The 27,231-nt window shown below is 41.3% G+C and overlaps 1 protein-coding gene across 1 annotated transcript in view; it reads left to right on the top strand.

Moving 5' to 3' along the window:
• The window catches only part of IPO11 (importin 11), a 950,863-nt gene that overhangs the window by 301,426 nt on the left and 622,206 nt on the right, over nt 1–27,231 (top strand). The window contains exon 8 of the mRNA XM_053701321.1: nt 25,310–25,358. Within this exon, the coding sequence (XP_053557296.1) occupies nt 25,310–25,358 (49 nt within the window). The remainder of the gene's footprint in view (nt 1–25,309; nt 25,359–27,231) is intronic.

Here is a 27,231-nt window from a genome sequence, read left to right on the forward strand (position 1 = left end):
ATTATCTGGTCATTCCAGAAACACTATGTAAAATGGACAAGTTCCTAGAGGCCCCGGGGCCCCCCGAAGCTTTTCCTATACCCAAGCGGGTGGCGTACATTGTTAATAAAGAATGGGACAGGCCCGGTATACCTTTCGTACCTCCCCCCATATTTAAAGAAAATTGTTTCCTATAGTCGACCCCAGAAAGGACTTATGGCAGACAGTCCCCAAGGTCGAGGGGGTGGTTTCTACTCTAAACAAGCGCACCACTATACCCATAGAAGATAGTTGTACTTTCCAAGATCCTATGGATAAAAAATTAGAAGGTTTGCTAAAAAAGATGTTTGTTCAGCAAGGTTACCTTCTACAACCAATTGCATGCATTGTCCCTGTCACTACAGCCGCGTGTTTCTGGCTCGATGAGCTAGAAAAGGCGATTATTAGTAATTCTTCTTCTTATGAGGAGATTATGGACAGAATTCGTGCTCTTAAATTGGCTAATTCTTTCACCCTAGACGCCACCTTGCAATTGGCTAGGTTAGCGGCGAAAAATTCTGGGTTTGCTATTGTGGCGCGCAGAGCGCTTTGGTTAAAATCTTGGTCAGCGGATGCGTCTTCCAAGAACAAATTGCTTGACATTCCTTTCAAGGGGAAAACACTGTTTGGCCCTGACTTGAAAGAGATTATCTCTGATATCACTGGGGGCAAGGGCCACGCCCTTCCTCAGGATAGGTCTTTCAAGGCCAAAAATAAACCTAATTTTCGTCCCTTTCGCAGAAACGGACCAGCCCCAAGTGCTACGTCCTCTAAGCAGGAGGGTAATACTTCTCAAGCCAATCCAGCCTGGAGAATGCAAGGCTGGAACAAAGGAAAGCAGGCCAAGAAACCTGCCACTGCTCCCAAGACAGCATGAGATGCGGGCCCCCGATCCGGGACCGGATTTGGTGGGGGGCAGACTCTCTCTTCACTCAGGCTTGGGCAAGAGATGTTCTGGATCCTTGGGCGCTAGAAATAGTCTTCCAAGGTTATCTTCTGGAGGTGATTCATCCTGTTCCATTAAAAGAACAAGGGATGGGGTTCTACCCCAATCTGTTCGTAGTTCCCAAAAAAGAGGGAACGTTCAGACCAATCTTAGATCTCAAGATCCTAAACAAGTTTCTCAAGGTTCCATCGTCCAAAATGGAAACCATTCGAACAATCCTTCCATCCAGGAAGGTCAATTCTTGACCACGGTGGATTTAAAGGATGCGTATCTACATATTCCTATCCACAAGGAACATCATCGGTTCCTAAGGTTCGCATTCCTGGACAAGCATTACCAGTTCGTGGCGCTTCCTTTCAGATTAGCCACTGCTCCAAGGATTTTCACAAAGGTACTAGGGTCCCTTCTGGCGGTGCTAAGACCAAGGGGCATTGCTGTAGTACCTTACTTGGACGACATTCTGATTCAAGCGTCGTCCCTTCCTCAAGCAAAGGCTCACACGGACATAGTCCTGGCCTTTCTCAGATCTCACGGAGGAAAGTGAACGTGGAAAAGAGTTCTCTATCTCCGTCGACAAGAGTTCCCTTCTTGGGAACAATAATAGACTCCTTAGAAATGAGGATTTTTCTGGCAGAGACCAGAAAAACAAAACTTCTAACCTCTTGTCGGATACTTCATTCCGTTCCTCTTCCTTCCATAGCGCAGTGCATGGAAGTGATAGGTTTGATGGTAGCGGCAATGGACATAGTTCCTTTTGCGCACATTCATCTAAGACCATTACAACTGTGTATGCTCAGTCTGTGGAATGGGGACTATACAGAGACTCACTCCGTTGGTGGCTGTCCCTGGACAACATGTCACAAGGGGTGACCTCCCGTAGACCAGAGTGGGCCATTGTCACGACCAACGCCAGTCTGATGGGCTGGGGCGCGGTCTGGGGATCCCTGAAAGCTCAGGGTCTTTGGTCTCGGGAAGAATCTCTTCTACCGATAAATATTCTGGAACTGAGAGCGATATTCAATGCTCTCAAGGCTTGGCCTCAGCTAGCGAGGGCCAAGTTCATACGGTTTCAATCAGACAACATGACGACTGTTGCGTACATTAACCATCAGGGGGGAACAAGGAGTTCCCTGGCGATGGAAGTAGTGACCAAAATCATTCAATGGGCGGAGACTCGCTCCTGCCACCTGTCTGCAATCCACATCCCAGGAGTGGAAAATTGGGAAGCGGATTTTCTGAGTCGTCAGACATTGCATCCGGGGGAGTGGGAACTCCATCCGGAAATCTTTGCCCAAATCACTCAACTGTGGGGCATTCCAGACATGGATCTGATGGCCTCTCGTCAGAACTTCAAGGTTCCTTGCTACGGGTCCAGATCCAGGGATCCCAAGGCGACTCTAGTAGATGCACTAGTAGCACCTTGGACCTTCAAACTAGCTTATGTATTCCCGCCGTTTCCTCTCATCCCCAGGCTGGTAGCCAGGATCAATCAGGAGAGGGCGTCGGTGATCTTGATAGCTCCTGCGTGGCCACGCAGGACTTGGTATGCAGATCTGGTGAATATGTCATCGGCTCCACCATGGAAGCTACCTTTGAGACGAGACCTTCTTGTTCAAGGTCCGTTCGAACATCCGAATCTGGTCCCACTCCAGCTGACTGCTTGGAGATTGAACGCTTGATCTTATCAAAGCGAGGGTTCTCAGATTCTGTTATTGATACTCTTGTTCAGGCCAGAAAGCCTGTAACTAGAAACATTTACCACTAAATTTGGAAAAAATATATCTGTTGGTGTGAATCTAAAGGATTCCCTTGGGACAAGGTTAAGATTCCTAAGATTCTATCCTTCCTTCGAGAAGGATTGAAAAAAGGATTATCTGCAAGTTCCTTGATGGGACAGATTTCTGCCTTGTCTGTGTTACTTCACAAAAAGCTGGCAGCTGTGCCAGATGTTCAAGCCTTTGTTCAGGCTCTGGTTAGAATCAAGCCTGTCTACAAACATTTGACTCCTCCTTGGAGTCTCAACTTAGTTCTTTCAGTTCTTCAGGGGGTTCCGTTTGAACCCTTACATTCCGTTGCAATTTCTTCTGCTAGAAGAGTTTCAGAATTATCTGCTCTGCAGTGTTCTCCTCCTTATCTGGTGTTCCATGCAGATAAGGTGGTTTTACGTACTAAACCTGGTTTTCTTCCAAAAGTTGTTTCTAACAAAAACATTAACCAGGAGATAGTCGTGCCTTCTCTGTGTCCGAAACCAGTTTCGAAGAAGGAACGTTTGTTGCACAATTTGGATGTTGTTCGCGCTCTAAAATTCTATTTAGATGCTACAAAGGATTTTAGACAAACATCTTCCTTGTTTGTTGTGTATTCTGGTAAAAGGAGAGGTCAAAAAGCAACTTTTACCTCTCTCTCTTTTTGGATTCAAAGCATCATCAGATTGGCTTACGAGACTGCCGGACGGCAGCCTCCTGAAAGAATCACAGCTCATTCCACTAGGGCTGTGGCTTCCACATGGGCCTTCAAGAACGAGGCTTCTGTTGATCAGATATGTAGGGCAGCGACTTGGTCTTCACTGCACTCTTTTACCAAATTTTACAAGTTTGATATTTTTGCTTCTTCTGAAGCTATTTTTGGGAGAAAGGTTTTGCAAGCCGTGGTGCCTTCCATTTAGGTGACCTGATTTGCTCCCTCCCTTCATCCGTGTCCTAAAGCTTTGGTATTGGTTCCCACAAGTAAGGATGACGCCGTGGACCGGACACACCTATGTTGGAGAAAACAGAATTTATGTTTACCTGATAAATTACTTTCTCCAACGGTGTGTCCGGTCCACGGCCCGCCCTGGTTTTTTAATCAGGTCTGATATTTTATTTTCTTTAACTACAGTCACCACGGTATCATATGGTTTCTCCTATGCAAATTTTCCTCCTTAACGTCGGTCGAATGACTGGGGTAGGCGGAGCCTAGGAGGGATCATGTGACCAGCTTTGCTGGGCTCTTTGCCATTTCCTGTTGGGGAAGAGAATATCCCACAAGTAAGGATGACGCCGTGGACCGGACACACCGTTGGAGAAAGTAATTTATCAGGTAAACATAAATTCTGTTTTTAAAACTTCTCTCCCTACAGATGAATTTTTAACTGAACATCATCATTCTGATTCTGATGATTCCTCTGGTTCAGAGGATTCTGTCTCAGAGGTTGATGCTGATAAATCTTCATATTTATTTAAAATGGAATTTATTCGTTCTTTACTTAAAGAAGTCCTAATTGCTTTAGAAATAGAGGATTCTGGTCCTCTTGATACTAAATCTAAACGTTTAAATAAGGTTTTTAAATCTCCTGTAGTTATTCCAGAAGTTTTTCCTGTCCCTGATGCTATTTCTGCAGTAATTTCCAAAGAATGGGATAATTTGGGTAATTCATTTACTCCTTCTAAACGTTTTAAGCAATTATATCCTGTGCCGTCTGACAGACTAGAATTTTGGGACAAGATCCCTAAAGTTGATGGGGCTATTTCTACCCTTGCTAAACGTACTACTATTCCTACGTCAGATGGTACTTCGTTTAAGGATCCTCTAGATAGGAAAATTGAGTCCTTTCTAAGAAAAGCTTATCTGTGTTCAGGTAATCTTCTTAGACCTGCTATATCTTTGGCTGATGTTGCTGCAGCTTCAACTTTTTGGTTGGAAACTTTAGCGCAACAAGTAACACATCGTGATTCTCATGATATTATTATTCTTCTTCAACATGCTAATAATTTTATCTGTGATGCCATTTTTGATATTATCAGAGTTGATGTCAGGTTTATGTCTCTAGCTATTTTAGCTAGAAGAGCTTTATGGCTTAAAACTTGGAATGCTGATATGGCTTCTAAATCAACTTTACTTTCCATTTCTTTCCAGGGTAACAAATTATTTGGTTCTCAGTTGGATTCCATTATTTCAACTGTTACTGGTGGGAAAGGAACTTTTTTACCACAGGATAAAAAATCTAAAGGTAAAAACAGGGCTAATAATCGTTTTCGTTCCTTTCGTTTCAACAAAGAACAAAAGCCTGATCCTTTATCCTCAGGAGCAGTTTCAGTTTGGAGACCATCTCCAGTTTGGAATAAATCCAAGCCAGCTAGAAAGGCAAAGCCTGCTTCTAAGTCCACATGAAGGTGCGGCCCTCATTCCAGCTCAGCTGGTAGGGGGCAGGTTACGTTTTTTCAAGGAAATTTGGATCAATTCTGTTCACAATCCTTGGATTCAGAGCATTGTTTCAGAAGGGTACAGAATTGGTTTCAAGTTGAGACCTCCTGCAAAGAGATTTTTTCTTTCCCGTGTCCCAGTAAATCCAGTAAAAGCTCAAGCATTTCTGAAATGTGTTTCAGATCTAGAGTTGACTGGAGTAATTATGCCAGTTCCAGTTCCGGAACAGGGGATGGGGTTTTATTCAAATCTCTTCATTGTACCAAAGAAGGAGAATTCTTTCAGACCAGTTCTGGATCTAAAAATATTGAATCGTTATGTAAGGATACCAACGTTCAAGATGGTAACTGTAAGGACTATCTTACCTTTTGTTCAGCAAGGGAATTATATGTCCACAATAGATTTACAGGATGCATATCTGCATATTCCGATTCATCCAGATCATTATCAGTTTCTGAGATTCTCGTTTCTGGACAAGCATTACCAGTTTGTGGCTCTGCCGTTTGGCCTAGCTACAGCTCCAAGAATTTTTACAAAGGTTCTCGGTGCCCTGCTGTCTGTAATCAGAGAACAGGGTATTGTGGTATTTCCTTATTTGGACGATATCTTGGTACTTGCTCAGTCTTTACATTTAGCAGAATCTCATACGAATCGACTTGTGTTGTTTCTTCAAGATCATGGTTGGAGGATCAATTTACCAAAAAGTTCTTTGATTCCTCAGACAAGGGTAACCTTTCTGGGTTTCCAGATGGATTCAGTGTCCATGACTCTGTCTTTAACAGACAAGAGACGTCTAAAGTTGATTACAGCTTGTCGAAACCTTCAGTCACAATCATTCCCTTCGGTAGCCTTGTGCATGGAAATTCTAGGTCTTATGACTGCTGCATCGGACTCGATCCCCTTTGCTCGTTTTCACATGCGACCTCTTCAGCTCTGTATGCTGAAGCAATGGTGCAAGGATTACACGAAGATATCTCAATTAATATCTTTAAAACCGATTGTTCGACACTCTCTAACATGGTGGACAGATCACCATCGTTTAATTCAGGGGGCTTCTTTTGTGCTTCCGACCTGGACTGTAATTTCAACAGATGCAAGTCTCACAGGTTGGGGAGCTGTGTGGGGATCTCTGACGGCACAAGGAGTTTGGGAATCTCAGGAGGTGAGATTACCAATCAATATTTTGGAACTCCGTGCAATTTTCAGAGCTCTTCAGTTTTGGCCTCTTCTGAAGAGAGAATCGTTCATTTGTTTTCAGACAGACAATGTCACAACTGTGGCATACATCAATCATCAAGGAGGGACTCACAGTCCTCTGGCTATGAAAGAAGTATCTCGAATTTTGGTTTGGGCGGAATCCAGCTCCTGTCTAATCTCTGCGGTTCATATCCCAGGTGTAGACAATTGGGAAGCGGATTATCTCAGTCGCCAAACGTTGCATCCGGGCGAATGGTCTCTTCACCCAGAGGTATTTCTTCAGATTGTTCAAATGTGGGAACTTCCAGAAATAGATCTGATGGCGTCCCATCTAAACAAGAAACTTCCCAGGTATCTGTCCAGATCCCGGGATCCTCAGGCGGTGGCAGTGGATGCATTATCACTTCCTTGGAAGTATCATCCTGCCTATATCTTTCCGCCTCTAGTTCTTCTTCCAAGAGTAATCTCCAAGATTCTGAAGGAATGCTCGTTTGTTCTGCTGGTAGCTCCGGCATGGCCTCACAGGTTTTGGTATGCGGATCTTGTCCGGATGGCCTCTTGCCAACCGTGGACTCTTCCGTTAAGACCAGACCTTCTGTCACAAGGTCCTTTTTTCCATCAGGATCTGAAATCCTTAAATTTAAAGGTATGGAGATTGAACGCTTGATTCTTGGTCAAAGAGGTTTCTCTGACTCTGTGATTAATACTATGTTACAGGCTCGTAAATCTGTATCTCGAGAGATATATTATAGAGTCTGGAAGACTTATATTTCTTGGTGTCTTTCTCATCATTTTTCCTGGCATTCTTTTAGAATACCGAGAATTTTACAGTTCCTTCAGGATGGTTTAGATAAAGGTTTGTCCGCAAGTTCTTTGAAAGGACAAATCTCTGCTCTTTCTGTTCTTTTTCACAGAAAGATTGCTATTCTTCCTGATATTCATTGTTTTGTACAAGCTTTGGTTCGTATAAAACCTGTCATTAAGTCAATTTCTCCTCCTTGGAGTTTGAATTTGGTTCTGGGAGCTCTTCAAGCTCCTCCGTTTGAACCTATGCATTCATTGGACATTAAATTACTTTCTTGGAAAGTTTTGTTCCTTTTGGCCATCTCTTCTGCCAGAAGAGTTTCTGAATTATCTGCTCTTTCTTGTGAGTCTCCTTTTCTGATTTTTCATCAGGATAAGGCGGTGTTGCGAACTTCTTTTGAATTTTTACCTAAAGTTGTGAATTCCAACAACATTAGTAGAGAAATTGTGGTTCCTTCATTATGTCCTAATCCTAAGAATTCTAAGGAGAAATCGTTGCATTCTTTGGATGTTGTTAGAGCTTTGAAATATTATGTTGAAGCTACGAAATCTTTTCGTAAGACTTCTAGTCTATTTGTTATCTTTTCCGGTTCTAGAAAAGGCCAGAAAGCTTCTGCCATTTCTTTGGCATCTTGGTTGAAATCTTTAATTCATCTTGCCTATGTTGAGTCGGGTAAAACTCCGCCTCAGAGAATTACAGCTCATTCTACTAGGTCAGTTTCTACTTCCTGGGCGTTTAGGAATGAAGCTTCGGTTGACCAGATCTGCAAAGCAGCGACTTGGTCCTCTTTGCATACTTTTACTAAATTCTACCATTTTGATGTATTTTCTTCTTCTGAAGCAGTTTTTGGTAGAAAAGTACTTCAGGCAGCGGTTTCAGTTTGAATCTTCTGCTTATGTTTTTCGTTAAACTTTATTTTGGGTGTGGATTATTTTCAGCAGGAATTGGCTGTCTTTATTTTATCCCTCTCTAGTGACTCTTGTGTGGAAAGATCCACTTCTTGGGTAGTCATTATCCCGTACGTCACTAGCTCATGGACTCTTGCTAATTACATGAAAGAAAACATAATTTATGTAAGAACTTACCTGATAAATTCATTTCTTTCATATTAGCAAGAGTCCATGAGGCCCGCCCTTTTTTTGTGGTGGTTATGATTTTGTATAAAGCACAATTATTCCAATTCCTTATTTTATATGCTTTCGCACTTTTTTATCACCCCACTTCTTGGCTATTCGTTAAACTGAATTGTGGGTGTGGTGAGGGGTGTATTTATAGGCATTTTGAGGTTTGGGAAACTTTGCCCCTCCTGGTAGGAATGTATATCCCATACGTCACTAGCTCATGGACTCTTGCTAATATGAAAGAAATGAATTTATCAGGTAAGTTCTTACATAAATTATGTTTTAGTGAGACGGGTTAGTAAGGAAGGAGGTAGGTAACACAAGGTGATGTGATTGCATAATCATTGTGTATGTATGTTTCTGTCAGCGATATTCAGTTATTTGTCCCCACTTTTTTGGCACACCAATGCAGAGAGGGCCACTCTGCGGTGTTGCCAATCGTTGGTGGGAGGGAGCAGCTGCAGTGAGGTGGTTAGGCGGTCCATCGCTGCACCAGTTCTGGCAAGGTGGGCGGGAGCGCGCGCCTGACCGATCTATGGGAGAGGGAGATGGGAAATATTGTTTGGAAAGGGGATCTGGGAGGGGGATGGGGTACGATATTGAGGGGGGGGCAGCTACACTATGGAAAAATGGGGTAAAATAAAAAAAATATATAAAAAAAGCACATTTGTTAAGAAATTGGGTACTGGCAGGCAGCTGCCAGTACCTAAAATGGCCACAAATAGGAAGAGGGGGAGGTTAAGAGAGCTGTTTGGGGGGGGGGATCGTGGAGGCTGAGGGATTAGGGGGGAACCTACACTGCAGAAACTATTTATTTTAAAGAATTCCTTTTTTTTTTTTTTTTTTAAAAGGCTTTTATTTTATTAGTGGCAGACTTTCTACCAGTGCTTAAGATGGCAGTGACAATTATGGGATGGGGAGTGAATAGAGCTGTTTGTGAGGGGTCAGGAATGGATCAGGGGGTGGGATGTGTCAGTTGGGAGACTGATCTTTACACTTAAGCTAAAATTTAACCCTACAAGCTACCTAATTAACCCCTTCACTGCTGGGCATAATACAAGTGTGGTGCGCAGCAGCATTTTCCCGGGGGGAAGCCGTGACTGGAGGATGCTGGAATCGTCATTGCTGACGTATGAAGAGGCTTGCGACGGGCTGGTGAAGCACTGGAGCAGCTCCATGAAGAAAAGGTAAGTATATTTTAAGAAAACGGCTAAAATGTCAATTTTCATGAATGAAAGTGCCTTTGTTTAATAGTTTTTTTTAAAAAACGGGCACTTTCACATGAAAAATTGTTCTTTACTTTAAGGGAAAGAAATTGAAAAATGGCCTTGTCCTTAAAGGGTTAAATGTTTAAATTGAGTCTCCGTCTTGGCATTTAAATTTTGTTCCTCGTTTCTTTTCATCATTTTTTAAACTATGCATACATTTTAACGGTTAATTTTAATGGTAGTGTTGTGTGGTTTTGCCTACAGTAAAACAATTATTGGAGCTTATTGGGCTACCCTTTCTGTTCCTATCTGATTCTTTTTCGAAAAAAAAAGAAGGTATTTTTAAAACTTATACTTTGTTTTTTCCAAAACTTTTCTGTTTTCACATTAACTAATTCAGAGAAAGCTAATTAAACATTGTTTTAATTTGTAAAATGATAACATAGCTCATAATCTAGATGTAGTTAGCGCCTATATATATGAACGCTCTAGTAAAATTGTTTTTATAGTTCTTACTTTCTTTCCTTTCCCAGCCGTGCCTTTAGAAGAACAACAAAGGCAATATGCTAATATCATTTATTATAAGCTATATTCAATTCTACTGTCTTGTAAGCAAAAGCCTCAGACAATAATGTTTCTAAATACATAATTCTATTTATTATTCTTACATTAAATTAATTTCTTTATATTCTGTCATTTAAATTTAGAACCTCAACATACATGGGTTATATTGGTAGTGATGCTTCTACTTTCTGTCATGGTCACATTCATGTGAGAGATATGGCTGGCATGCTTAACTTTTTTTTAATGAAAAAAGCCGGCACAACTCCAATAAAACAGGATTACATGAAAAAAACAACACATCAACGGCAAGGATTCGCCTTACATGTTTCGGCTGAAAACCTTAAAGGGACACTGAACCCAATTTTCTTCTTTTGTGATTCAGATAGAGCATGAAATTTTAAGCAACTTTATAATTTACTCCTATTATCAAATTTTCTTCATTCTCATGGTATCTTTATTTGAAATGCAAGAATATAAGTTTAGATGCCGGCCCATTTTTGGTGAACAACCTAGTTTGTCCTTGCTGATTGGTGGATAAATTCATCCACCAATATAAAGTGCTGTCCAGAGTCTGAACTTAAAAAAAAGCTTAGATGCCTACTTTTTCAGCTAAAGATACAAAGAGAACAAAGACAAATTGATAATAGGAGTAAATTAGAAACTTGCTTAAAATTGCATGCTCTATCTGAATCACAAAAGAAAAAATTTGGGTTCAGTGTCCCTTTAATCATAGACGTATACTGTGTTTAACTTTAATAATGGCTATAAGGCATTGGTGTGCACTTATGTACAGAATGACTTGTGAGTTACCACTTTGCTCCCAATTGCCGTATAAATTTCCATAGTGTTTCTAAGGTTGTGCTTAGTTATGCTGGTGCCTCTGTGTTTGAAACCCTGACCTATGGGAGTTATGCTCTGAGTACATTTTTTGATCTCCATTTCTCATCTCCTTCCCACTTTCCAGCAGTATTTCTACTCTTATTTTCAGACCTTTTTTTTTTTTTTTTAACCTTCTTTGTTTAAAGATTTTTGTAGTTTTCCAATCAAGGAAAAAAGATTTCTTGTCAGGAAGAAAAAAGAAATGACTAGTTATAAGGTAATGATTTGCCTTCACTGCGTATTGGAACCAAGCTTAAAGAAGGTATTGCTGGTAGATGTCAGGAACAAGCTGGGAAGAACAAACCAAACGTCAACATCTAGGGGATATCCTGAAGAATAGTCAGTCAGGCCAAGGTCTAAAACCAGAATAACCAATAGCAGCCAGACATCGCAGCAAAAATGGCAAAGCATACGGGTGCTTAAAGGACCAGTCAACACAGTAGATTTGCATAATCAACAAATGCAAGATAATAAGACAATGCAATAACACTAGCAGGCCCATTTATCAAGCTCCATATGGAGCTTGAAGGGCCGTGTTTCTGGCGAGTCTTCAGACTCGCCAGAAACACAAGTTATGAAGCAGCGGTCTAAAGACCGCTGCTTCATAACCCTGTCCGCCTGCTCTGAGCAGGCGGACAGGAACCGCCGGAAATCAACCCGATCGAATACGATCGGGTTTAATTGATAGCTCCCTGCTGGCGGCCGATTGGCCGCGAGTCAGCAGGGGGCGGCGTTGCACCAGCAGCTCTTGTGAGCTGCTGGTGCAATGTTAAATGTGGAGAGCGTATTGCTCTCCGCATTTAGCGAGGTCTTGCGGACCTGATCCGCAGTGTCGGATCAGGTCCGCAAGCCCTTTGATAAATGGGCCCCTTAGTCTGAACTTCAAATGAGTAGTTGATTTTTTTTCTGACAATTTTAAAAGTTATGTCTTTTTCCACTCCCCCTGTACCATGTAACAGCCATCAGCAAATCACAAATGCATACACGTACCATGTGACAGCAATCAGCCATTCACAAATGCATACACGTACCATGTGACAGCCATCAGCCATTAACAAATGCATACATGTACCATGTGACAGCCATCAGCCATTCACAAATGCATACACACTTATTCTTGCACATGCTCAGTAGTAGATGGTGACTCAAAAAGTTTAAATATAAAAAGACTGTGCTCATTTAGTTATTTGAAGTAAATTGGAAAGTTGTTTAAAATGGCATGCTCTATCTGAATAATGAAAGTTTAATTTTGATTGAGTGTCCCTTTAAAGTTCTGTTCCAAACGTCAGCTACCAGTTTATCAGTCTGCCGTTCAAGATACAGACAGGGCTGAGGCGAGGAACATAAACCAGGGAGCATGCTAGGACTTCTATAGAATAACCAAGCACAAAACGAGGTTAATATGGTCTTTTAACACTTTGTCTGTGAGTCTTGGTGCCAGTTCTGCACCTTAAGGGCAGGTCACAGTCTGAAGCATTATCAAATGAAGCCTGAAGACCCTGTGTGCGAAACACACTCGTTGGCAAAGATAAACAAGGTTAAAGCTACAGAAAGCAGAATATATTACTTGTTCTGTGTACTTCCTTGGTTGTACTAGGCTAATGGAAACACACTGTACATTTTTAGGGTAAGAAACTTCTGTTTAAAATGTCTGTTAGCTGAGGGGAGCAGCACTCTTATGTGAACATTTTAGTTTTTCATGGCAAGAACGATTCCTTATAATAAAGTGAAAGCATTGCATGATTGTGATTGCCCTTATTGAGAAGTTGCAAGATGAGTGGTTGCTTTTAAATTTGTAAAAACTCCAGTTGCCAATATGGATCTTAGTGAATGGCTGAGTTTTTGTTTGTGACTGCACAATGCATGCAGAATGAGAGATGATGGAATGAATAGGGATAAGAAGAACATAAAGGAATATATGACACAGTTTAAACAAAACAACAAAAAACACCACCCTTATCAAGGAAAGGATGTGTTAGAACAGCCATCTTGTTCTCCTGATTTCAGCACTTGAGATTATTATTTAATACCATAGTTAAAGCAGCTATTGCGAGGAAAACAATTTCATACAAGAGTGGCTTTTTTATTTCCTTTGAATGCCTATGCACACACTAAATCTGTTGATGTTGTCGGGTGTTTTCATGCATGAGCTTCAAAATATATTACATTTCTCATACTTGCAGCGTTTGTATAAAGAAAAACATGTTTGCCATGACTTATAATCAGCTATCTCTGAAATCTAACGTAATACTAGCAGCATGTGATCATACGCAAACACAACTTGCCGTTAGAATTTGGTAACAGTTGAGAACAGATATGTGTTCTGCGCTTTTAGCATGGAAATGAATGTGTGGTTTTTAACTCAGTTACTATCTGGTTTAATGAAAAGTAAAAAAAAAAACAAACAAACAGAAGAAAACTATGGCTGAAATCACAATTTATGATATAAAAATTGTATTTAAATGAAATACAATCACAGACTGATAATTTTTAATTACAAGGAAATGTTTGTATGTTTAACAATGTTTATGTTACACTTAACACAAAATAATGTATTAATTGTATGAGGGTCATGCATTGATATTAATGGTTCAGTGAACAAACCTGTATTCAAACACAATAGTCTGGCATTTTCTATAGTGGACTGCACTCTGATTGGACTGGGTACACATCCTATGACCCTGCAACATGCTCAGCCCTAGGTACTCAATAGCACTCTCAGGAAGCTGTGCTGTCTCCAGAATCCCAGGCAGTTAACCCCAGACAAGTCTGGGTGCAAGGCCCATAGGGAAAATTACAAAATAAACACTATGGGCCTTGCACCCAGACTTGTCTGGGGTTAACTGCCTGGGACTCTGGAGACAGCACAGCTTCCTAAAAGTGCTATTGAGCACCCAGGGCTGAGCATGTTGCAGGGTCATAGGCTGTGTACCCAGTCCAGTCTGAGAGTGCAGTTCCCTTCCGTGTTTTGTATATGTCTAGGGTGATTACATAAGCCTGTGCACCCTTGACTTGTTCCCAGTTTGTTTTATTGATAGCTTGCATTTGTATGACTGTATTAGGGACCCAGGTTTTGGGAGAGACCTTGTCGTGGTACCTGGGCTTGTCCCATTTGGCTAGATGCAGTAACTAACTCTACTGCTGCCCATTGTTAAAATAACTTTCTTAGTTGTTGTTTTTTTTTAAATTATGTTTTCTGGAAAATAAAAAGGTTGTGCAATGAGAGATCGGCTCTGTACAGACAGCTTCACCATTATTATCATGTAACAAGAACTTGTATAAGAGCACAAATGGTTCATGCAAAATACACAACTACCATAAAGTTCTTGCATTTTAAGAAGCTAAATTTCCTACCTGTACTTAAAACAGTCTTTTAAAATGTATCAAATATGGAACTCTTTACATCCAACATAAATATTGTTGACTGCCCAGGCTTCATTTTAACATGAAAGTATTTGGAAACAATTACAATAACTTTGAACATCATAAAAGGGACATGAAATCAAAAACGTTTCTTTCATGATTTAGATAGAGAATGCAATTTTAAAATGAAAATTTACTTCCATCAAAATTTCTTAATTCTCTTGGTATCTTTTGTTGAAAAGCAGGCACTTAGGCTCAGAAGCGTGCACGTGTCTGGAGAACTCCATTTGCAGGAGCACTAGATGACAGTGATATTTCCTGCATGTAGTGCCCCAGACACCTACAGTATTTAGCTATCTCTCTAACACAGGATATCATGGGAACAAAACAAATTTAATAATAGATTAGAAGTAATATGGAAACTTTGTGTATGCTCTGTCTGAATCACAAAAGAAAATGTTAGGGTTTCCTACCCCTTTAAAGGAATGGCATATTAAACCAAGTAACAAATCCCCAATTCTACCATTCAGTGTTTTTGCACCGGAATTCTGTTGGATTGGAATGTGCGCCTTTTTTGGAATCGTGTTAAACACATTTTCTTTAAATCAAAGGAGCACGCACATACTCACAATTACTTCTAACCATGCTCTTGTTTTCCTTCCTAAGATAGGGGGAGTCCACGGCTTCATTCTTTATTTTTGGGTGTTACGGTACCAACAGTGTACCAAGGGTTAGTACCAGGGAACAATGTCCTGCATACAGAATCAGCACTTCACAACCTTGATCAGTTTCCCTGCAAACATGAGACCAAGCTCCACATTTCAGGTTTAAAACAGAATATATTTATTAAAGGCTGAATGCCTAGTATTTATACAGGTTTTGACCCCAGATGGGGGGGTTGAATATAACCCTGGCTTCAGGTTACAGAGGGCATTGGTTAAACAGTAAAGCAAACATATGAACAATGCATCAAACCTCTAAGAATTGTCTATTCACAGGTAAAACAGATTAACATATTAAGTACTCAGACAATCTGATGTTGGGCAGTCTAGTTAACATAATCACACAAAACACAATCAGTTTACCTAGACAGACTCCTGAGACACAATCAGATCTTAAACATACATAGAATACATCTTATTACAGAATATAGGAACAGTTCTTATTAGCTATAAAGTCTTTTATGCCCACTTGGCTTATAGAGTCACAATTTCTCCCACAAGGGGCACTCACACCCTGTACCCATCCTGTATTTATGGATACAGGGTGACATAGACATAAGACAGAGTTATGAAAGTACATGGGGTGTCCAGCATATAAAATTCCATATTTCCATGCAGTCTCTGGGTATCCTTAAGCCCATGTACCTCCAGCCCAAAGAATGTTCCATAACAGGCCCTCCAATGTACAGTGGCGAGATTGTTTTCGTCACATCTCTCCCCTTTTCCAAACAGACTAACAGGGTATCTGACCTCCTGCCGGTCAGTGCCCTGGTTAGTCCAGCAACCCACCCTGAAAACACAATTAGTAGTACAGCCCACCCACAATAAATGGTTACTACACCTGAGTACAGGGAAAACTTGTCCATGTCCAGGTGCCTCACCACAGCTGTGTGGGGGACTGGCACGCTGAATTGGTGGGTTGCCAGGTGGGCAGAGACCAGCTGTACTCTGCCCGGGTGCCAGCACTACCATGGAAGTAGCCTGGTGGGAGCCTGGTTGCTGGAGGGGGAGACCGATCATCTCCCCTTTGGCTAAACAGCCCTGTTGCTGGGGGACAGGACCAACTGTCCCTACCCCTTGTAACGCAGCCTGCCGCTGGGGAATGGAGTCTGGGCTCCCAATTCCCTGTATATTCCTCTGCTGCTGGGGGACAGGACCAACTGTCTCTGCCCCCTGTAACTCAGCCTGCCGCTGGGGAATGGAGTCTGGGCTCCCAATTCCCTGCAGGACCGGTGGAGAGACCTCGGTCCCATCTCCACCGGCCACCTGGGGTCCTTCCCAGTAAATCTCCACAATATCTTCCCAGCTGAATGGGTCTGGATCTGGGTCTTTCACCTTGCTGTCCTGCTGAGCCTTCCCAATGGAGTGGAAGAGATCTCGGTAGTCCTGCTCCAGTTCCCACTCCAGGGCTGCTAAGTGAGCCAGGTCTGGCTCTACTTCATGGGGGTCAGCCCAATCATGCCTAGCCTCCCTCTCATAGAAAATGTCCTGAAGTCTGGTCTGCGCAGGGCTCCCAAAGTCAGGCTCTGCAAAGGACTCCCATAACAAGCCAGGACCATCAAACTCCTCTCCCTCTGGTTTGTCATGCTCAGCTGTCCAGGGTATATACTGTGCCATATACCACCAGAGCGCCTGGTAGGCATCCTCCAGCCATAGCTCCTGCCATACCCGGTGCTCTAGTGCCTTCACCCATTCCTCCAGGGGCTGCTCTCCCAGGAAGGGCATCCGCAGGGCCACTTGCTTCTGCAACCGCTGCTCTTCACTGGGGAGACTCTTACCCTGCTGGTATTGTACATTATCCAGGGCCTGGTACCAGATGCCTTTCCTTAATGCATCCCGGCCATCCAGGTCCTCCTCCTCATATAACACCGCTGGTTCCATTCTGTTGCTTTTAGGGTCGCTGTACTGGGACATGCGTTGCCCCCAACTTGTAAATCCACGGAATGGTGTCTCCTGTAGCTGTCCTTCTGGCTGTAGGATCAATCCCGTCGCTTGCCACCAATGTTACGGTACCAACCCTGGCATAAAAGGGCAGAGGCACAGGCAGCATACAGTATATTTCCCCACTCCCTCCCCCCAAACATGAGTCAAAGCTCCATGGTGAGGGTCCAACAGATATCAGCAAAATGACTACTTTATTTGAAGGCACACAGATTTATACACCCTGGCTTCAGGTTACAAAGGGCATTGGTTTAACAGTAAAGCAAACATATGAACAATGCATCAAACCTCTAAGAATTGTCTATTCACAGTTAAAACAGATTAACATATTAAGTACTCAGACAATCTGATGTTGGGCAGTCTAGTTAACATAATCACACAAAACACAATCAGTTTACCTAGACAGACTCCTGAGACACAATCAGATCTTAAACATACATAGAATATATCTTATTACAGAATATAGGAACAGTTCTTATTAGCTATAAAGTCTTTTATGCCCACTTGGTTTATAGAGTCACAATTGCTCCCAAAAGGGGCACTCACACCCTGTACCCATCCTGTATTTATGGATACAGGGTGACATAGACATAAGACAGAGTTATGAAAGTACATGGGGTGTCCAGCATATAAAATTCCATATTTCCATGCAGTCTCTGGGTATCCTTAAGCCCATGTACCTCCAGCCCAAAGAATGTTCCATAACAGGCCCTCCAATGTACAGTGGCGAGATTGGTTTCGTCACATTGGGAAATTCAACACCTGGCCACCAGGAGGAGGCAAAGATACCCCAGCCAAATGCTGAAATATTCCTCCCACTTTCTCATTACTCCAATCATAGTTTGCCTTTCGTCACGTTAGGAGGTGGCAGAGAAGTGTCAGAAGATTCAGAGGGTCCTGAAAAAGGGTATCTGCCCTTCGAGATAGGACTGGAGATTTAAGTAGTCATGTCAACCTCTCAGTGAGAGTATTGATGAAAGTTAGAGTCTGGAGATGCAGGGAAATTTTTTCTGCTATCCCTTCCAGACTATTGCTAACAGCTCCTAAGCAATCAGTGTTGACGAGTTTCACTGCCAGCTTTCTCTTACTCAAGTCCATGTCAGGAGCGCTGCTATAAGACTGTCACACTTGAGAGACTGTGTTCTGTTCCACAGCATGGAGGTAAGATCATTTAAATGTTCACACATAAAACGCTATAACAGGGTCATAGTATGGCTCCTTTATACCTTGATAGGATGCAGGGTTAATATCCTCCGAAGGGGGTTTATTGAACATTTTCTGCCCACTCAATTATGTTCCACATGCCTTAACACCGTTATAAAGTCTAAGAAGGGAGACAAGCCTGCTAAGGCTTTTAGTCACTCTGAGTCGTCTACCTCTCAGGACTCGGCACCCAATGAGATTTTTACCCTTGCTACATTGTCCACTCCACATGCGGTTCCCCGTAGCACAACTAATCCTCCATCTGGAGGGGGCCTTCTTCCTGCGGACTTTGCCGCACAGTTACAAATGGTGGTGTCTGTGGCCCTCAGTGCATTACCTCACCCTAACAAACGCAAGAGAAAGGTTAAACATAGCTCTCTTGACCCAGAGTCATTAAATATTTATCGGATTTAGCTATTATGTCCCAGTTATCCGATGATGAGTTGACCTCTGTAGCTTCAGAGGATGAACTTTCTGGGTCAGAGTCCTTAGCGTCTAAGCCTCCTGCTGCGGAGGATCCCTCCTTTAGACTTAAAATTGAGCACAAATGGGAAGGAATTGGTTCTTCCTTTTCCCCCTCGTCTACTTTTAAAAAGTTGTTCCCGGTCTTGGACTCTCAACTGGATTTGTGGGGCTCCATTCCTAAGGTGGATGGTGCTATCTCTACGCTTTCTAAATGTACTTCTATACAGCTTGAGGATAGTTCTTTGTTCAGAGAGCCGATGGACAAGAAAATAGAGACCTTTATGAGAAAGATGTTTCAACATACAGGATTTTTGTTTCAACCGGCGGCTGCAGTTGCCCCAGTTGCCAGAGCAGCTACCTACTGGTGCAACTCTTTGTCGGAACTCATTGAGGTGGAGTCTCCCCTTAAAGGGTATTCAAGACAGATTTAAAGCTCTGAGAATGGCTAACTCTTTTATCTGTGATGCGAACATGCAAATTATTTGCCTAAATGCAAAGGCCTCAGGTTTTGTGGTCATAGCCTGTCTGGCTTTCTGGTTGAAATCTTGGTCTGCGGATTTGACTTCTAAGTCCAGACTCATTTCTTTTCCCTTCAAGGGAAAGATTTTATTTGGTCCAGGCCTGGACTCCATTATTTTTTTGGTTACCGGAGGCAAGGGTACCTTCCTACTGCAAGATAAGTCTAAGGGACGACAATCTTCTAATTTTCATTCCTTTACTTTTGACAAATTCCAACGACAAGCAATCCTTCTCCAAGCCTGAGCAACCCAAGAGTACTTGGAAGCTGGCTCAGTCCTGGAATAAATCCAAACGGAATAAGAAGCCCGCTGAAAACAAATTGGCATGAAAGGATTGGATCGTGTTGGTGGACTGTCTTTTTTCAAACGCCTGGTTCCAGGATGTACAGGATCTTTTGGTCCTGGAGGTGGTATATCAGGGATACAAGATAGGCTTCAAATCTCATCTGCCAAGGGGCAGATTCCATCTCTCGAATCTGTCTACCAGACCAGAAAAGAGGGATGCCTTTCTAGGGTGCGTTCGGGATCTATCCACCTCAGAAGTTGTTTTCCCGGTGCCTATTGAAGAAAGAGGTTTGGGGTTTTATTCAAACCTTTTTGTGGTCCCAAAGAAGGAGGGAACTTTCCGCCCAATTCTGGACCTAAAGTGCTTAAACAAATTTCTCAGTGTCCCTTCCTTCAAGATGGAAACGATAAGGTCCATTATTATTATTATTATTAGTTATTTGTAGAGCGCCAACAGATTCCGCAGCGCTATAAACAAAGGGGGAGTACAACAAAACAATTCCATCCTTCCTTTAATTCAGGAAGGCCAGTTTATGACCACTATAGATCTGAAGGACCTTCATGTTCCAATCCACAGGGAACACTTTCAGTTCCTGAGGTTTGCATTCTTGGACCAGCACTTCCAGTTCATTGCTCTTCCGTTTGGCCTAGCTACTACTCCAAGAATCTTTACAAAGGTTCTGGGGGCTCTTCTAGCTGTTGCCAGAACTCGGGGTATTGCAGTAGCCCCTTAGTTGGAAGATATTCTGGTGCAAGCACAATTCTTTCGTCTTGCGGAAGAACTCTTGGAGTCCCTTCTCAGTCTTCTTCAAACACATGGATGGAAGATAAACTTGGAAAAGAGTTCTCTTATCCCAAGTACAAGGGTGGAATTCCTGGGTATTATAATAGACTCTATATCCATGAGGATATTTCTAACAGACCAGAGACTTTGCAAGCTAACTTCAGCATTTCTTGCCCTCCGGACCTCCTTGAGTCCCTCTGTGGTTCAGTGTATGGAGGTGATTGGTCTCATGGTGTCCTGCATGGACATCATTCTTTTTGCCAGGTTCCGTCTCGGACCTTTACAACTGTGCATGCTGAGGCAGTGGAATGGCGATCATTCACAGCTGTCTCAATAGGTTGTATTAGACAGCTGGTCGAGAGAATCGCTCTCTTGGTGGCTCTGTCCAGATCACCTGTCCCGAGGGACATGCTTCTTAAGACCATCCTGGGAGATTGTGACTACAGGCGCAAGCCTATTTGGATGGGGAATCTCTGATGAAGCGCATGTGCGCATGCGCGAAACACGTCAGTATTATGAGTGTATCTGGCTTACCTATACCTGTATCCAAATAAATTGATGGATATACTTTAAAGACCCAGCGTGCTTTCTTTTTCTTCATCCTATCTGGATGGGAAGCTGTTTGGGGTGCCAGGAAAGCACAGGGGTTGTGGACTCAGGAGGAATCCTCACTCCCGATCAATATTTTGGAACTACGCGCAATCTTCAAGACCTTGAAGGCTTAGCTACTTCTGGGTTAGTCCCAGTTTATCAGATTCCAATCAGACAATATAAATTCGGTGGCTTACATCAACAATCAGGGTTGGACAAAATGTTCCTTGGCGATAAAGGAAGTATCTCAGATTCTGGAGTGGGCGGAGGCCCACAGCTGTTCGCTGTCAGCGATCCACATTCTGGGTGTGGTCAACTAAGAGGCAGATTTTTTCAGCAGGCAATCCTTCCATCCAGGGGAATGGTCTTTCCATCCTGAGATGTTTGCAGAGATATGCAGCAAGTGGGGGACGCCGGAGATAAATCTCATGGCGTCCCGTCTCAATACCAAGCTACCCAGGTATGGGTTGAGGTCGAGGGATCCCCAAGCGGATCTAATCTACTAGCAGTGCCCTGGAGGTTCAAACTCATATATCTTTTTCCTCCATTACTGCTTCTTCCTCGAGTAGTGGCTCGCATCAAGCAGGAGCGGAAATCAGTAATCCTGATTGCTCCATCGTGGCCTTGAAGAATGTGGTTCACGGATCTAGTGGGGATGTCCTAATCTTCTTCGTGGAAGTTACCTTGTCGCAGAGACCTGCTGAAAAACAAGGTCCATTTGTTCATCAAAATCTAAATTCTTTGAGGCTGTCATTGATACTCTTATTCAAGCTCGTATACCAGTTACTCGGCGTATCTACCACAAGGTGTGGAGGACCTACTTATTCTGGTGTGAAGATCGTGTTTTTTCCTGTCACAGAGTTAAGGTTGCTAAGATCTTATCTTTTTCTCCAGGATGGACTGGAGAAGGACCTTTCTGCTAGTTCCCTGAGGGGACAGACTTAGGCCCTGTCGTTTTTATTGCACAAGAGACTGGCTAAGCTTCCAGACGTTTGTTAAGGCTCTGATTAGGATCAGTTCTTCGGGTTTTGCAACAGGTTCCGTTTGAGCCTCTGTATTCTGTTGACATTAAATTGTTATCTTGGAAGGTTCTCTTTGTATTGACTATTGCCTCTGCGCGCAGAGTTTCTGAGATCTCTGCTTTGCAATATGAGCCCCCTTATCTGATTTTTCATGCAGATAAGGCAGTTTTATGTACTAAATTAGGTTTTCTTCCTAAGGTTGTATCAGATCGCAACAGCAATCAGGAGATTGTGGTTCCTTCCTTGTATCCTAATCCTCCATCGACGTAACACTTACTTAACATTTTGGATGTGGTTTGTGCCTTGAAGCTCTATCTTCAGGCTACTTAGGAGTTTATTGAAACAATGTAACGTGAAGCACAGCACTCACCACACAGCACGGAACAGGCTTACCATGCCCAATATCAATATAGAAAAATACAAATGTTCCAGCTGGTGCAAAAGACCTTTTTATTGTGCAATATGGGATACAAAAAGCAACGTTTCAGGCCAACAATCAGCCCTTTCTCAAGCTTGAGAAAGGGCTGATTGTTGGCCTGAAACGTTGCTTTTTGTATCCCATATTGCACAATAAAAAGGTCTTTTGCACCAGCTGGAACATTTGTATTTTTCTACTTAGGAGTTTAGACAATCTTCCTCCTTGTGTGTTGTCTATTTGGGGAAGCGTAAGAGGCAGAAGGCTACTTCGACTTCCCTATCTTTTTTTAATTAAGGAGTGTCATCCACTTAGCTTACGAGACAGCGGGACATTGTCCTCCTGAAAGGATAACGGCTCATTCCACTAGCGCAGGGGTTTCCTCTTGGGCCTTTAAGAACGAGGCCTCTATGGATCAGATTTGTAAGGCAGCTACCTGGTCCTCCTTACATACCCCCTATCATTTTTTTTATTCTTCTGGCACCATTTATACCCTAATGTTTCTCCTACTTTTCCTTGTTCCCTCGGCAGAATGACTGGGGTAATGAGGAAGTGGGAGGGACAGTTAAGCCTTTGACTGGGATGTATTTGCCTCCTCCTGGTGGCCAGGTGTTGTATTTCCCAACAGTAAGGAATGAAACCGTGGACTCTCCCTATACGGAAGGAAAGGAATTTATTTGGTAAGCATAAATTATGTTTTTTCCTCTTATTTCTGGAGCTCTCTTCAGATCTATTCTCTTATTTTAACTCTTTACACATGCTGGTTAGTGATGCTATGCATCTTCATACTGGGCACCACCATCTTGGAGTATTCTCCTTCCTGTGACTGAAGCAGTGCACATTCCCTAATTGCTTTATATTAGGCTTTTTTTATATTTCTTATGTAACTTTTACACTGTTTAAAAAAAATAAAAATCTGTTTTTATATGTATTTTACTGACCACCCGTCTAAATTTTTAGCCAATATTAAGCTAATTTTTTTTTAATAAGTTTTATTGCACAGATTAACATTAAAGGGACACTGAACCCAATTTTTTTTCTTTCCTGATTCAAATAGAGCATGCAATTTTAAGCAACTTTCTAATTTACTCCTATTATCAATTCTTCTACATTCTCTTGCTATCTTTATTTGAAAAAGAAGGCATCTAAGCTAAGGAGCCAGACAATTTTTGGCTTAGAATGCTGGGCAGCACTTGTTTATTGGTGGGTGAATTTATCCACCAATCAGCAAGAACAACCCAGGTTGTTCACCAAAAATGGGCCGGCATCTAAACTTACATTCTTGCTTTTCAACTAAAGATGCCAAGAGAATGAAGAAACTGTGGTAATAGGAGTAAATTAGAAAGTTGCTTAAAATTGCATGCTCTATCTGAATCACAACAGAAAAAAATCGGGTTCAGTGTCCCTTTAAATACATGTATTTTAAATTATGCAATTAGTTTGTTCTTTGCATAGCAGAAAAGTGCACTTCAATGTAGTAACTGGCGTACAACTGAGAAGCCCATTGTAGCGCACTCTGCGAGTAAAAAAGAACCCTATTGTAATAACCACTATGATTAGGTGAGCTCCACAAATGTGGGTTATAATTGGGCTTAACACATATATACTCTGAGTGATATACCACAATTATTATCACAAAAAGGTTCAAGGGCTACAGTCTTACTCCGGATGGATACTAATGTGATCAAAATATGACAAAAATTCAAGTGGACACAAATTATCCAGACATTCCTCAAAGGCACCTTGAAGTGGACTAATGTGTTAGTGAATTTTGAAATTAGATTTATTTCTATGGAATACTATTTAATATTTCCAGACACCTCAGCAGTCCTGATTCATCACTTTTTAAATGTTTTTAATGAGGGTATTTGTATACACATCTTAAAAAGTCGGTTAATTAAAAGTTAAGTTTTATTTTTTATTTTGGTGGTCTCGCGTTTATGTATAATTTATGTTGTTACTCAGCTTCATTAAGTGTGTGCCCATAAATAAATGCACTACTTGCAGTAGTCCAGCTCACCAGAGTGCAACAAATGGCTAGCACTCATGGGATTTTTAATATGAAATACTTTAATTCATAATGTGACGTTTCGAGGCAAAACGTCTCTTCCTCAGACATAACAGTGTCAATAAACCCCACCTCCAAAAATATGATATACACGTAATACAATGTGAAACAACTGTCTCAATAGTCACTGTGAATAATCAATCCAAGTAATAAAGTGATCAGTGTGATTCAATCAATTAAATGTATATATCAAATCCTAAACAGTTATCCATATACAGTAACTCCTTGTGCATGCGACAAAGTGGCATACAGAAGCAAATATGGTCTATTACATAAACATATAAATCCCATTGAACTAACTGAACTATTAGTCCACTGCTTTATTTACCTGCAATGCACCTACATTCTTTTTTTTTATTGGTTTTCTTCAGCTTTTACATCGCTCAAAAACCCAGAACAACAACGTAAAAACAAAAAAACATGCAATAAAAGATAGGTCAATCGAAGAGAAAAGAAAAATTACTTCAGATAATACAAAATCCGGGAGACGCAGCTCCGTCCATAAGATTCATGTGCAAATAAACACATACAAGCAGTAACATAAAATATATTAAATCTTGGGTCAACAGTGATGATCTATTAAAAAAAAAATCTTCGGTTTCTCAATCTGTCCATTGTCCTCCTGTGCAAAAAACAGTAAAGGTATGAGAACTTAAGTTCATTCATTTTGCTAAACAATTTATTTCTAATAGAGACGATGCACCTACATTCTATTGTGTTCCGTCTCGTGAATTCGCCTGAGCTATGCTAGAAGTCTTTTCCATTATTTCTGGGATTATAGTAACAGCATAAGGTGATATTTTTACCGACCGATGATGTCAAAAGTAGAATGTGACTTGAAGGTCTCCTAAACGTAGGTTTAATCTCTAAAACGATTTAACTACTTTTACTGTTGTTAAATGATATAACATTGAAACACATTACATACACAATTAAGTTGAATTTGCTTCCTTATTGGTAATTTGTATGGTAATCTACATATTTGTAATTAGTTTTCTCTTATTTTTTCTAGGAATTTCTGCATGCAGTGTTTGAGCGATTAGGGCAAGTTTTACAATGCAGTAAGTATCTCCTTTTTTTCTCCATAGCTACATTAAATTTTACGAAGATCATGTGGAAATCTGCATTTTGCTTTGCTTATTGAAAACGTTGAAGTAATCAAATGCATTTGCTTTTCTTCCATTTGTTACATAAATATGACCCTATTCAGAAAAACTAATAAAAAAAACCCCAACTTTTTACTTCCAGTGGCATGAAAAGTGATGTAGATACCAATAAAAACACAAGTTCTTAGTCCCTGTACAATTTAATGCAGAAGCACATTTTTAAACTGCGTTTTCAAGTTCACAGTTCCTAGATCAGCTTTAATCCTTTGTGTTTCCAATGCTCCTTCATGATACACAAGATTTATTTCTTCTCTCTTGTGTTGGGATATCCACATCCCCTCATCAAATTCCGCTTCACCGGTTTCCTTTATAGTTTCTTACACATGCTGGTCCAATGTATAGTTCCATTTATAAGGTTTCGGGTTTTAATGAGCAGCAGTGCACTGAAATATTCAGGTGGCAGTGAAAGCACCAAAGCAATACAAGCACTCAATAATCATTTTGAACCAATGCATAAACTGTGTGTTTCTGTTTGAAACATTAACTGAGGCTAAGGCAGCAGAGCTTGGTCTTCGACTTTGTTCTTCCTTTTCTGATATTTCATCAGGATAAACAATTTTTTAAAGTTATTTTATCCAAAACAATAAATCAGCTTATTCATTCGTGTTACTATATGAAGGTCGTACGAGGCACATCCTTGTGTGTACTTCATTGCATTTGTTTTCTTTTTTCTCCTTTAGAGGCAATATTATTTTTCCCTCTCTAGCATTTAAGTGCTAGTTTGGCTAACACAAACACACAAATTATTGTGGTAACATTTCAGGGGCTTGCTCCCCTTCTTCAGAATAACAAATTGATAGTGCACACTTTCCCCCTCAAAAATGTGCCAAAAGTGGTTTCCATGACAACAGAAATGAACACAAACAAGTAAATAGAGCCATGTTACAGAGTCTCAATATATCAAATCATTTGTTAACCCCAGAACTATACACTTTGTCAACTTAGTAATTAAGTAAAGGCTAGTAAAGTATTAGCACATGATATTACTTTACATTGCAAATATGTAGTCTGATTTCCAGTCAAAATGGTAAATGCAGAATACAACCATACTTACCAGTTAATTAATCTACTATTCAAAAGTAAATTTAGACCAACACAAATTACGAGTTGAAAACTATTTATCTTAACATAACATAATAGAACAACACAACACCCTCTGGGCATGTCATGTGTTGTTATTACACACCCATACACACACACACACACACGTATATATATATATATATATATATATATATATATATATATATAAGATTAGAGAGTGGACAAGCGCACAGAGGGGGCACTCCTAGTGAAGTATATCTAAATCAATCTCATTCACTATGATAAATGAATAAATGCACACTCACGTGGTTCAACCTCATCCAATATGAGGTATGAATAAGGCACTTGGTTATAGGTGATCTCTCTCCCTGGGGTCCTTACGTAATATCCACTATGGTCCTCTTCTCCTTTTCTGGTTGTAGACAGGAGTCTTATCCCACCGATCCTCCACAGATGGGTTATATAATGCCCATATACCAGTGATGGATTCTAGTGTTATGAGGCCATATAGACGTAGTGTATAGAAATATTACACTTTAATGAGTAGGTTAACACATAAACATGCATGCACCATATAGGTGTACAAAGGTTAAAAGCTTCTGATTTTAAAAGCAGTCTGCAGAGCGGCAGTTTAAAACAGCCTCCTATGGAGGATAGAGCAGTTAGCAGCGTGAGAGGTTTCTAGCCTGCATATACTCATTAAAGTGTAATATTTCTATACACT

The sequence above is a fragment of the Bombina bombina genome, chromosome 2 (genome assembly GCF_027579735.1).
Source record: "Bombina bombina isolate aBomBom1 chromosome 2, aBomBom1.pri, whole genome shotgun sequence".
Lineage (NCBI taxonomy): Eukaryota > Metazoa > Chordata > Amphibia > Anura > Bombinatoridae > Bombina > Bombina bombina.